General features: G+C 36.9%; 1 protein-coding gene across 1 annotated transcript; it reads left to right on the forward strand.

Annotated features, from left to right (window-relative positions):
- Window positions 1–7,531: 7,531 nt before the first annotated feature.
- LOC121971822 (E3 ubiquitin-protein ligase XB3-like) lies at window positions 7,532–10,849 on the forward strand. Its single transcript, XM_042523276.1, has 8 exons — window positions 7,532–7,839; window positions 7,922–7,981; window positions 8,102–8,173; window positions 8,291–8,412; window positions 8,514–8,654; window positions 8,741–8,848; window positions 9,210–9,468; window positions 10,143–10,849. Exons 1-8 carry the CDS (start codon window positions 7,657–7,659, stop codon window positions 10,524–10,526), a joined length of 1,329 nt encoding a protein of 442 aa, XP_042379210.1. The 5' UTR covers window positions 7,532–7,656; the 3' UTR covers window positions 10,527–10,849.
- Window positions 10,850–13,502: the final 2,653 nt, after the last annotated feature.

The raw sequence follows: 13,502 nt of genomic DNA on the forward strand, positions 1-13,502 counted from the left end.
TCCACCTTGTCAGGATTAGCCTTGATCACTCGTTTAGTCACCATGTACCCCAGAGAACGTTCACTCTTCACTCCGAAGATACACTTTTTAGGATTTAACTTGAGTTCGTGCCTTCTCAAAGTATCGCAGGTTTCTTGGATGCCCGTAATTAAGTCTTTGCCTTGGATAATTTTTATCAGTATGTCATCCAAATAGACTTCTAGATTTCTCCCCATTTGGTGTTTGAATATCTGATCCATCATCCTTTGATATGTGACTTTTGCATTCTTAAGACCAAATGACATCATGGTATAATAAAATGTTCCGTCAGCAGTGACGAAACTCACCTTTTCTTGATCTTTGAGAGTTAATGGGACTTGATGATATCCCTGAAAGGCATCCAACATATATATACTCGTATCCCAAGGTGGAATCCACCATTTGGCCTAGACGAGAAAGAGAATAATAATCCTTTCGGCACAATTGATTGAGGTCTTGAAAGTTAATACACACTCTCCACTTTCCGCTCGATTTTGGTACTAATACTACATTGGCAAGCCATGAAGAAAATTGCACCTCATTTATGTATCCTGCCTCTAATACCTAGTCCACTTCTGCTTGGCTAATTTAATTTTGCTTGGCACTAAAGTGTCTTCTCTTTTGTTTCACTGACCGTGAATCTGACAAGATATTCAACTTGTGCACCATTAGATAGGGGGAAACACTCTTGACCTCTTTTGGCGACCAAGTGAAGATGCCATAGTTCTCTCTCAGGCAGCCTAGCAATTGTTATTTTAATCCAGCTCGGTGGAGATTCTTGTGACGTCATCTTCTCAGTCGAGATGAATGCAAATCTCTTCTAGCTCATCTTCCTTTGGTCGGTGTGACTTCTCCTCTCTATCCGGTAGGGGTAGAGAAAACTCCTAGACAATTTGTAGAGTTTTCATGGTTTTCTGAGGTTTTTGTGACTCGAGACAAATCACATCCATATAATATTTTTGAGATGTCAACTGGTCACCTTTTACCTCTCCTACCAAATCATCGATCGAGAACTTGATTTTCTGATGATAAGTTGAAACTACTGCCCAGAAGGCATTCAGTGCTGATCTCCTTAGGATAATGTTGTATGAGGAAGTAATGTCCACCACCATAAACGATGTTCATTCATCTTGTTCTTTTCAAATCCCGGGAGGCGTCACCTAGCGATACGGAAAGAGAAATCATCCCGAGCGATCGTACATGATGTCCTATGAATCCGATCAATGGTGTGTTCAACGGTAGCAATTCTTTATCATCAATTTGTATATGTTCCATAGCCTTCTTGAAGATGATATTCACGAAACTTATTATAGTATAATTTGCAATTAAAGCTTCTATTACCATAGCATCTTCGTGCGGTGTCTCGACTCCCTCTAGATCTTTCGATCCAAAGTTGATAGAAGGGCTGACTCTCCGGTCGCGACTAGTTCTCATCGCATGGACCTCTAACCATCGAGCGTGAGTTTTCATAGCTAGGTTTGAATCACCATCCGCCGGTCCACCCGAGATGATCCCAATAAGACCCTTTGCAGGTTCTCGAGCTACTGCTTTTCCATTTTTTTGCCTCCTCCTTTCCTCTTTTCCTGAAGATGGGGAAAGCTCTCCCGATTGGTTCAGTGGATCCTGCTCTGGTTGGTCCTTCTGTACAGATCAGCTACCACCCGAGATAGGTTGAGTACCACTCCAGCTAGGTTGAGTAGACTAGGAGGAATTATAGGGCTCCTTCCTTTGCCATGTCCAAGCGACAACTCGTTTTTACTGATTCCTATGCGTGTAGCAGCCTTTAGTGGCATGGATCCGACACTGGTGATAAGTGCATAAGCATACTTGCCTAGGAGGTTGTTGTGACCCCCAATTCGAAGCTAGAGGAGCTGTCTCCACATTCTGAACTTCTCCTTCGACTTGATGATCCTTCGGTTTGTGCGAGTAAACCTCTTTAGTCTTCAACGGAGGAGGAGGCGCTTTCCGCTCAAGCTGAACATCATGGTGACTCGGCATACTAGGATCTTTTTTTCGAGTTAATTGAACTTCCTTCATGTTTACATACTTAACCGAGTGGTCAAGCAGTTCATCAAAATTGATTGCAGGCTTTCTTACAAGAGATCTGAAAAATTCCTCCCCTCCCCCCCCTCCCCCCCAAAAGGCCCTGCGAGAAGACGTTCATCAGTATTTTAGATGTGGCTAATGGAACATTTTGCGTCGTTCTATTACATCTTTGAATATAATCCTTTAGTGCTTCCTTTGGCTTATGTTTTTAAGGCAAATAGGTTGATAGATGTATTGTGATACCTCCTACTACTTCTGCAGTGGTGTAAGAATACAATCCTAAATTCCTCGAAGAATAAATCGTTCGCAGGAAGCAGGGAGAACTATATTTGTGCAGGTCCTGATAGTGTAGTTAGGAATAGTCTACACTTTATTCCTTCTAAGTGTTGATGTAGCATTGTCATATATTCAAATTTGTAGATATGATCTTCAGGATAGGCTGAGCCATTATATTCCTCCTAGTTGGTGGCCTATAATGGCGAGACAATGGATCTTCAAAAATCCTCGTACTGAACGAAGAAACCACCATAGTTCCTGCTTTGTTCTTTTGTAGCAACTATTGCCGAGCGGGGTCGCGAGGAGAAATATTCCCATCAGACAATTTAGCCGACTGGGCCTGCTCAACATTCTCGACCGGAGGATGCCCCATGCCTCCAGTGTGCCTCAGATCACCGTGGGTTAAGATAGATGGGAATGTTCCAGCTACCCAGCAGGCAAGACTCCATGGGAGGGGTGGTGAACTGGCTTTTGTCATATTGTCGTCGGAGGTGGTTGCTCTTAACTTGCTTGCTATTGTCATACTTGATTTACTTGATGTTGCTTTAAGACATCTTTCACAACATTTGATATAATCTTTGCTAACTCCGCGTCAGAGTAATATTGTCAGTGCCTCCCATCACCCATGAGGCTCAGTTCAAGTGAATATAATTCTCATAGACGGCGTCAATTTGATCTTACTTCGAGAAGCTCAAGAATGACTTCGCCGATGCGCTAGCAAGAAGTTGACACGACTATAGCAATACATGAATAAGTAATAGTGGAGAGGAAAAAGAACAACAAAACACAAAGAGTAGACTCAGTATTCCTCAATTTTGGATCCCTTTTTATTTTCTTATTACTATCCTTTTATACATTTTTCCTGTACTTTCCATTTTCCTTCTCATTTAATGAGATTATATTTATTACAATGGAGTTAATGAACTAATGATTGATACATGAATTACACAAGATCTTCGTTTTTTCTTCCTCCAACTTTTAATACAACCTCATTGATGAGAACATCCTAATTGAAGTAAATTCTTATGAGGGTTCCTATTTTCCATGCATGTACCTATGATGGCCATTTAATATGAGATGTTTGTCATGACCTATAAAGTGTACCCGAGTGGTATCCCGGAGGGTTGCCCAAGCAAGTGAGTTCCCGTTCTTGCTCGGGAAGGTTCAGGGACCGAGAGGGCCAGGTGAGTGAGTTCCCGTTCCCGATTGACTTGATCGTCCCCCGAGCGGTACATCTTCCTTCACCGACTTTGACTCTAACTGACATGCCACTTGTTACATTGACCCTTAGATGACATGTGACATCTTCTATGATCAATCACATCACCAATAATTCGTGTGCATACAATCGTCTATTTCACAAGTCAAATAGCACAATTGCAAGTTTATCTATTAATGTTGCAAAGGATGATATATTTCGCACACATACCAACACTGCTTGTCCTTAGAGCTCCTGTCGATCCGTCCCTAAGTTAACACAGAAGAGGTAGAGGTAAATCATAGGTAACTACTAGTCATTAGTGTAGGTGGTCAACGTACGAGGGAAAGTATACTTGGACATGCTAAGTTTCAACCTCAAAATCTTATATGGTAATACCCCATGTTTTAACCATCACAGTGTCCCAAGGGGACATAATGTTTCCTAATCATTATGGCAAAAGGCGAATACGCTCGCTTCCAGCGTCCCCGCCAATCCGTCCCAAGGTTAACACGGAGGAGGTAAATCACGGGGCGGCTATTAGCCTTTGGAATAGTGACTAGCACATAAGGGAGGTATTTACCTCGACTTTGCCGAGATTCGAACCCCAAATCTCATTGTAGCAACACCTCATGCGCTAGCCACTAGACCCATCCGAGGGGACAAAACTGTATGGGTAAACTTTTTATAGTGACCGACACCACCGCCTAAACGACCCCTTATCAGAAACCCCCGAAGGGATTTTTGAATGAACGGTACCACTTAATTGATAAGAGCCTGCGCAGGGGGTGCTCGAACCTGACACCTCAATCAAAGGGTACAACGTCATAACCAGAGCACCCCTGGTTCGGTTGTAAAAAAAATTGTATAGGTAAATTTTTTATAGTGACCGACATCACCATCGAAACGATCCCTTATCAGAAACCTCCGAAGAGATTTTTGGATGAACGGTACCGTTACATTAAGTAAACAAAAAGCTACTAATGAGTTATATTAAAATCTTAGTTAAGGAATGTATGCCGATCTCTATTAAGTTAATTGAGGAACCAAATTCTGAATTTACTTCTAATTGCTATATAACATGAATGTTTTTTATTTGAATTTATTTTAGGAGCTAAGAAAAATATTGAAAAGTATATATATATATATATATATATATATATATATATATATATATATATATATATATATATATATATATATATATATAATTTATGTTGCATAGTTTTACAAGTAAATATAAAATAAACTTATAATTTTAACTTTTGAACCTTTCATCCGGTTTGTGGTTTGTGTTGTGCATGAACAAATGTTATTTTTATTAGTGTTGATGGAAGCATGGTATTTTATTTTTATTTTATAAAGTATGATGACTAAAATAAAATATTTTAAATAGCAAGGAGGATAAAATAATACATAAATAAGTAAATTATAAAACATCTTGTGCCATTTGATACATTGTCAATTTGATAAAATAGTGATGCCACAAATTTCATTTTAGTTTAGTTGCATCATGCTCATTTGAAAGGATATTCTGTTCTTCTCTTCCACCTAAAAATATCTTATGCCTCTTCTACAATGGCGTCAATAGGCCACCATGTCCATCTTAGTTTGTCAAGTGGGTGTGATCGACCTATCCGAAAAGAGCTAAGTTGTGGTCCATGTGTAGTTGATTGACTTGAGCAGCTAAACCTAATTCTTTTTTTTTTAAAAAGGAAAAAAGAATCATTAAAAAGATGTTTTTTTCAAGTACATTATATTTCTTATATCAAAAATATTTATATTATAGCAATTAGTTACCAGCTACTATACAATTATTTTTATATCAATTTAGTCAAAAGTACTCAAATTTAATCAAAATTACTTTAACTTAGTCAAAAATAATTTTAAAACTATCATAATAGCTATTTAATAGTTAGTACAATAATTTAGCAATTATTAAATAGCTATTATAATATTATAATAACTATTACACTAGTTCAACAATTATTAAATAATTACTATACTATTATAGTAGATGCAATTAAATAGTTATTATAATAATTTTAAAATGATTTTAATAAAATTAAAATAATTTTATCAAATTTAAATATTTTTAATTAAGTTGTTAAAAAAACTTATATATATATAGTTTTGAATTAAAAAAGAAAATAATTTATTTTAATATATTGTAGTAAAATAGTTGCTATAATAAGGCAAGAATAAAAGTATGAGGCGGCATATATATTTGTAGTTTTGAATTAAAAAAGAAAATAATTTATTTTAATATATTGTAGTAAAGTAGTTGCTATAATAAGACAGGAATAAAAGTATAAAGCGGCTTTTATTTTTTTATTTAAAAAAGGTTTTTTATGATTTAAATAATTATTTAATTTTTTTCCCGAATGAGATTACTTGAAATGACAGATTTGTGGTTGGGTTTAGTGGATCCTACAATGCGGTAAGATGATTGTCGGTGAGCAGATCTGAAATGGCTTTTTTGTTTTTTTTTTTTAAATCGTGGGTGATAACGGTTCGTTCGTCCCAACCACATTCTAGTCGGTGACTGAATAAATCAAAAGTACTACCAACCTTCGTAACTCGTAAGTTATTTATTATCTGGAGTTCTTTCGTTAAGATCATCATGTTACTCTAGGCATGGTCCAGGAGATATGTAATTATATTTGTGATCAGATTATGATCATGATCCGATCGTAAATGATTGTAATCTCTTCTTGAGTTTATTGTCTCCATCAAATTATAATTTTTACTTGGAGCAGGCGACCGGAGGCCGTCCAGAGGACATCTTCACTCGACGCCCAATAACTTGACCACTTATCCACCATCGGAGACCGGATCACAACAATTTATGGTCGGATCACGGTTACGATCTGACCACAAATACGAGTGGCACCTCCCATGAACCACAAAAAAGTGGTCCAAGACTTATGTGTTCATGTTACTCCTAGTTAATTATTTTTTCTATTATCTAAAATTTTAATAATTAAGTCTCAATTAATTTAATAAAGTATAAAATTAAATTATGTTAATTTTTTTTTTTCATATCTAAAACAATTTTAATTTATTAATAATTTTCAAAGACACATCAATAAAGGATTTACAGTTAAAAAATGATTAATCGGATCGGGTAATGTTGAGCATGGGTGAATGTGATCGGTCCGGTCCCACGAAAGTTTCCCATCGACCATCAGGATAAATCGGGAAGCACTCGCAGTGAGTAGCGCAGGAACTCGATATCTTTTAGTTGTGTGCCTCATTTGGAAGAAAAATTCTTACAAATTCGTTATAACTGGGGCGGGTGCCTGAGTGACAATCTAGATACCCTACCACTGCACCATAGCCCCGAGGGTCAAGATTTACAGTTCAAGACTTAATAACAGAATATTATTGAGATTTTTTCTCATTAATCAACCAGAAATCTAGAGTTCGAGACTCAACTGCGACGCATTATTAGAAATTTTTCTCATTAATCAATAAAAAATTTAGAGTTCGAAACTCAACTGTAATAGACGTATTATTAAGAATTTTTTTTCAATAATTTTTTATATATTTTTTTGACTAATATTAAGTATGATATTAAATTAATTTTTTATAAAAAAAGAGTTTATTATAATAATTTACTAGTCGCTACTTCAAAGAAAAAATCTCTTATATACTCAAATTTAAATTCTTTAATTATCCATTAGAGTATTCATACGTTTATCTATGATATTCCTAAAATTTAAGATAAATTATTTATTTTATTAAATTTGGATGATTATTTTTTTATGTACATTTTAGTCCTAAAATTTTCAGGATCTTTATTTTTTTATTTTCTTCTGTATTTTATTTTATTTTTATTGTTTCTCTCTCTCACAGTAATATGTAATTTTTATTATCCGGTTAATTTTCTAAATAGCTGACGTAAAAATTATTTTTACTAAATGGAAGCTCATGTGATGCCGGAACCTGCCTGCTTTGAACATTAAATGAAAGTCGAGTGGCCCATTTACTTTATTTAAGATTTGACCTTCACGGATTCAGTCCTCTCCGCCTCGCGCCCTCTCTCGTTTTCCTCCGCTCTCGCTCCGCTTCCGCCGTCGGAACTCAGAGAGAGGGGTGGGTAGGGCGACTGAGAGATGGGCCACGCGCTGAGCTGCGCTGGATCGACCCGCGACCGTGACTTCTTCGCTTCAGTCCGAGCAGGCCGCTTGGAGTCAGTGCGCACCGCCGTCCGACAAGATCCCTCCTTGCTCCTCCGCGAGATCTTCTTCGATCGCCTTTCCGCTCTCCACATCGCCGCCGCTAGTGGTCATGTGCAGGTGCTCCGGAACATTCTTCTTTTTCGTGTAAGCTGTGTGTTTTGAGGGATCCTTCAAGGTGTTTGGAAAACTTACTTTGCAGATCTTGTCGATGATCCTGGAGAAGTCTTCCAATCCTGATATAGTTAATCGGCACAAACAGGTCCTGAGTTTTTTTTAATTTTTTTTTTATTTAAAAAATAAAAGATACGGCCTTTTAGGGCGTTTCCAGTTTTTTGGACAGCAATATATTATTTATACTAGATCTGTATGTAAATTTTAGACTCCACTGATGCTGGCTGCGATTCATGGGAAGATAGCTTGCGTGCAAAAGCTGCTTGAGGCTGGCGCAAATGTGAGTAATGATCGCATTTGTTGCCCCACTTTTTGGTTCATATGTTCGCTCTGATTTTTTTTTTTTTTTTTTTACTTGTAATGGAAGGATGACGATGTTTCAGTTCTTTGTGGTTAGATTCTGATGTTCGATTCGTTAAAGGGAAGAACTTGCCTACATCATGCTGCCTACTATGGCCATTCAAATTGTCTGGAAGCCATTCTCTCGGCAGCCCAATCCACTGCCGTTGCAGATTCTTGGTGACTTTTTCTCAAGAACCTCGATTCATTTTGATTGATGATCCTTGGTATTGTTTGGATTACTTAGCTTTGCAATCTTCTTTTTGGCAAACAATCTTTAGGGGATTTGCCCGATTTGTAAATGTTGGGGATGAAAGTGGGGCGACACCTCTACATCTTGCAGCATGGCGAAGACGGACTGACTGTGTCCATGTACTCTTAGACAACGGGGCTCTTGTTTGCGCTTCCACTGGGGGATATGGGTATTTTGATTGATTTATATACTTGATCACTTGCCATTATCTTTGTGTGTGAATTTTGTGTTTTGAGCTCAAAATCCATCTTTCAGTCATCCTGGGAGAACACCTCTACATTTGGCTGCTCGTGGAGGAAGTTTGGATTGTGTTCGTGAGTTGCTTGCATGGGGCGCTGATCGGCTCCAGAGGGATTCATCTGGGTGGGGATATTTTACATCTTCAAATTGTCAATACACTTGAAGAAATTTACAATTGGCAAATTTGGTGATTATGTTCCAAACAATCATGCATTGTCTATTCTGGAATTTTTCAGGCAGCATTTAGCCTCTTTTATCTTAGCCGTCTTTCAAATCGAGATGAATTATAATGAATTAATTCTCGTACATCAGGAAGTAAATTTAAGAAATTTCTTCTCTCTTAATGTTCTAGCTATCTATCTAGCTACAAACTAATTCAAAATTTCTTTGTTAAAGCGTATCTTCCGTTATTAGTGGTATATGATTTTTGAGACAATTTTGCCTTTCTTTTACTGTCAGTCATATCCTGATCTGTTTACCACAGGCTAATACCATATTCTGTAGCTATAAAGCACAACCATGGAGCTTGTGCAGCTTTGTTAAATCCATCTGCAGCAGAACCTCTGGTTTGGCCTTCTCCATTGAAGTGCATCAACGAACTTGATCCGGATGCAAAGGCTCTTCTAGAAATAGCTCTAATGGAGGCTAACAAGGAAAGGGAGAAGATGATATTGAATGCAACAGAAGAATTGTTATCATCTCCTGCAAATGTGGAAGAAGCATTTGATGATGATGCTTCTGAGGTACTACACGTTTCCTTTATTATATGTTTGAGGGGAGAAACTGTAATGATTTTCTACTTATAATACATATATTAATAATGAATTTTTGGCTAATAGATCTTATTAGCTTTGATTTTATGGCAGTTTGGCAGTTCATTCACTTGTTTAACATATCTATCTTCTTTGACAGTTATTAACAATAGTGTATTATTGACAAATACATGATTGTGATTAGGCGTAAAAATTGAGTTAATGCTAAACACGCCTTTATGAGGAATAAGTACCTCAACTTTGCTTACAAAGCAGATTGTGCACTAAATCCTTGATGAGCCTTGTGATTTGGACAAAGGTGATTGTATACTTGCGCACCAAGGCATGTTAACCTCAGCTGTCTCGGGCTGTTTATATGGATTTCATCCCTGCTTTGGGGTATATGCAAATACAACTAGTAATATTAAGATCTCTTAAATCACTAGTGTTGCTAGCTATAAATTCTATTAAAACAGTCATTAAAAGGTAGCTTGTTTTGCCCGCTTGATCTTTGATTGTCAATTTACTAGAACAAGTTTAGATGTTTGTTTTAGTAATTAGCAAGATAATTGATATCATAACTATATAAATTTACAAAAAGCTAAATGACGGATACATATGTCGGAGACTGTTTATTTTATTCACTGTGGAGAATGATCTTGCAGGCAAGTGATACGGATCTGTGTTTCATCTGCTTCAGCCAAGTCTGCACCATTGAAGTTCAAGACTGTGGGCATCAGATGTGTGCTCGTTGCACGTTAGCTCTTTGCTGTCACAACAAACCCAACCCCACAACCTTGTGCACGCCCTCTCCAACATGCCCTTTCTGCCGCAGCAACATTGCTCGACTAGTGGTCGCGAAAACAAAGGCCATAGACAAGGAGGAGAAGGGCACTGACTATAAGCTGAGGAGATCCAAGAGGCCGGGGAATTTTAGTGGGGGAAGTAGTAGCTTCAAGGGCGTGGCCTTGTCTATGGGATCATTTGGTAGGATGGGTCGCTCGGGGCGCATAATGAGCAGTGAAGATATGGAGGATAAACCAATGTAAGTGTGTTTCAACAGTTTCCTAGCTACCAGTTTTGGCACTCCAATAAAATCTTGCAGATGGAGTCCATTCCTTGTGTAGATTCTCACTCTGAAGCCATTAAATAAGCAGAGCAGAATGATGTTGCCCAGTCTATCAAGATCGAAGATTATGTTCTTTAAGAAAGATAAAGTTTGTATGTTCACATATCTAAATAGCTTCAGAACCATTTATCAGAATATATATATAGAGAGAGAGAGCCATTTCGCAAGCTCTCCTACAGCATGAAAGCTTTACAATGTGAATGAGCATTTCATTTTCCAATTTCAAGCTTAGTATTCACCCAAGGATCAGCCATCATCCAAAAGAATCGATGGATAAGTATCCGACTTAGCTAGTATGGACAATAGTCGACTAGAAAGTTTTGAATTTGGTGATTCTTTTTCAAATTCATTTAAGTCAAGCTTAATATTCATCCAACGATCAACCACCATTCATAGACTTAAACTTCTTGTTAAAATTCTCTGAGAATTAGAATAACAACAGATTAATGCAGCCCAAAATGTTTCCAAATAAGTAAAGAAACACTACAATTTTAAGAAAAATATCAAATGTAATTTGTTTTTTTATCAAAGCGGCAAACTCGTGACAAGTTGCAGACAGTAAAAGGAACACAATCCAGTTGCACAAAGCCTCATTTGCATTCAATGATTGGTTGACAGTTGACCAATCAGCAGGGGTTCCCAACTCAACAAGGTGTTGTGGATGGGGATGGCAGTTGAGTCAACTCCTTGATTTTTATCGTTTAACTTATCACGGGGACTCCGTGGTTGACCAACAACGAAAGTCCCGTTCAATCCCTCCACCTCTAATTATGTCGTTGACCAAAATGATTTTTTGAAGATCCATTTGAACTAATGACGGTGATGGTCGAAGGAGTTGAATGGACAACTAGGGGCAAAAAGTCATATGTTGATATTGAACGTCTCACACGATTGATCTCACAGTTATTTGTAACAGATAAATCACATATGATTTTATCTTTGAACAGTATTTTGCGGTCATAAATTAACTTCTAAATCTCTTGATGGTAAGACTTCATGCAATGATCATATATCCATCCCATGAGGGCGAGTTGAATGGATAACTAGCTTGTAGAATAATGAGTGTTAATTGAGAAATAATATAAATATGGTTCTTGTTATTGGAGATCTTAGTGGTGATTTAGAAAAAGTAGAGATTATGTTTAAGGAGTCTAACAATGCAATTCTCAGGTTTACTATAAGAATTGTAGGGAGAAGTCACCTATCACTATAAAAAAAAAAATTATTTTAAAATTCAAGGCAGGTGAGACACCCTTATTTAATAAGGGTTACTAGCTTGATTTTGTCTAGATTTCTCGCAATATAAATATTTAATCTCTCTAAATAGGAGAAAAGAGATACATTATCAAAAGCTTAAATGTTGAAGTCTTTCAGTCTTTGTCTAAGCTCTTAGATTCTGTTGGCCACTAATTAACTAAAGCAAAAGAGAATTACAAGGTTAACAATGATTTCTTTGTTCTCCAAAGTTGTCCGAGAGCTTATATATCTTTAGCATCATTGTTGACTCCTTGGGCACCTACGATTGATTAAGTTCGATGGATTGAACCACCAAAATATGAACATTGGACTCCAATTACTATATATCTAGTCGATTGGAATAACCTTCCAATCAACTACTAATCTTTAATTGACTAACAACTCTTGAATACAAACATTCTATTGACCTAAATTTTGCATTCAATTTACCGTCAACACTTGGTCGGTCAACTAGCTATAAACCTTTATCCAATCAATCAAAATGCTTGTCGTTAGTGATCGTAAGGTCTTGAATATAAGCTAGTCGACAAACAAGACTTGGGATGTCCCAAAGTTAATAGTGATCGTAAGATCTTGAATATTAGCTAGTCGACAAACAAGACTTGGGATGCCCCAAAGTTAATAGCTCAATTAGTGCAGGTGAAGATATATATAGGGGTGGAAAAAATATTAAAAATTTCAGTATACTGTATATATAATATCGATATTTACCATTTATATTAAAAAATTTTGTATACCGAAAAGTTCGGTACGATATAATTGTAGAAATTGATGCCAAAAAAAAGTAGCCGTCTTTATTGACGAATACTAAAAAAATAGGGTTAAGAGTACAAAGTTTTATATAGTGAATTATCAGAAAACCTAAACCCTAAATTAAAAAGATAAAAGACTAAATTATCCTCAAGACTATAAACAAATAATTTTAATTATATAATCTAACATCCCCCCTCAAACTCACGATACTACAACCAGAAGCATTGAGAGTTTGTTAGATAAAAATCGAAAGCGCGAAGCGGAATGGGCCTTGGTAAATATATCAGCTATTTGCAATGAGGAAGGAACAAAAGGCAATGTGATAGTGTCAATCTGTAGATAATGACGAGTGAAATGACAATCTATCTCAATATACCTCATTCTCTCATGAAAAACTATATTGCGCACAATCTGAATGACACTTTGATTATCACAATGAAGAGCAGTAGATTTCTGAAGAAAAATTTCCATATCTACAAGCAACCAACATAGTCAAACAATTTCACAAGTAGTGGTAGTCATAGCACGATACTCAACTTCTATGGAGGATCTCGAAATAACATCTTACTTCTTACTTTTCCAAAAGATAAGAGAATCTCCAAGAAAAATACAGAAGTCCGTGGTCAGCTCTAATGAGGAAGTAGAAGGGAATAAGAGACTCTGAAACTGAGTTCCCCGAAGATACTGAAGAATGCGAAGAACAACAACCCAATAAACTGAGGTGGGTGCAGTGACAAACTGGCTAACCACATGTACAACATACGTAATATCAGGATGAGTCACAGTGAGATAAACCAAGCTTCCCACAACTGTATGGTAGAGGTTAGGATCTGGCAAAAGAGAACCATATGATGGAGAGTACCTATCATTAGTCTCAAGGGGAGTA

Source organism: Zingiber officinale, chromosome 4A (assembly GCF_018446385.1).
Source record: "Zingiber officinale cultivar Zhangliang chromosome 4A, Zo_v1.1, whole genome shotgun sequence".
In the NCBI taxonomy this organism is placed as follows: Eukaryota; Viridiplantae; Streptophyta; class Magnoliopsida; order Zingiberales; family Zingiberaceae; genus Zingiber; species Zingiber officinale.

Bases quoted from the DNA above. Each gene is read 5' to 3' on its own strand.
- LOC121971822 (XM_042523276.1), top strand. From the start codon at position 7,657: ATGGGCCACGCGCTGAGCTGCGCTGGATCGACCCGCGACCGTGACTTC. The intron at 8,413-8,513 runs GTGACTTTTTCT...AACAATCTTTAG, and splicing joins ACTGCCGTTGCAGATTCTTG to GGGATTTGCCCGATTTGTAA. The intron at 9,469-10,142 runs GTACTACACGTT...ATGATCTTGCAG, and splicing joins TTGATGATGATGCTTCTGAG to GCAAGTGATACGGATCTGTG.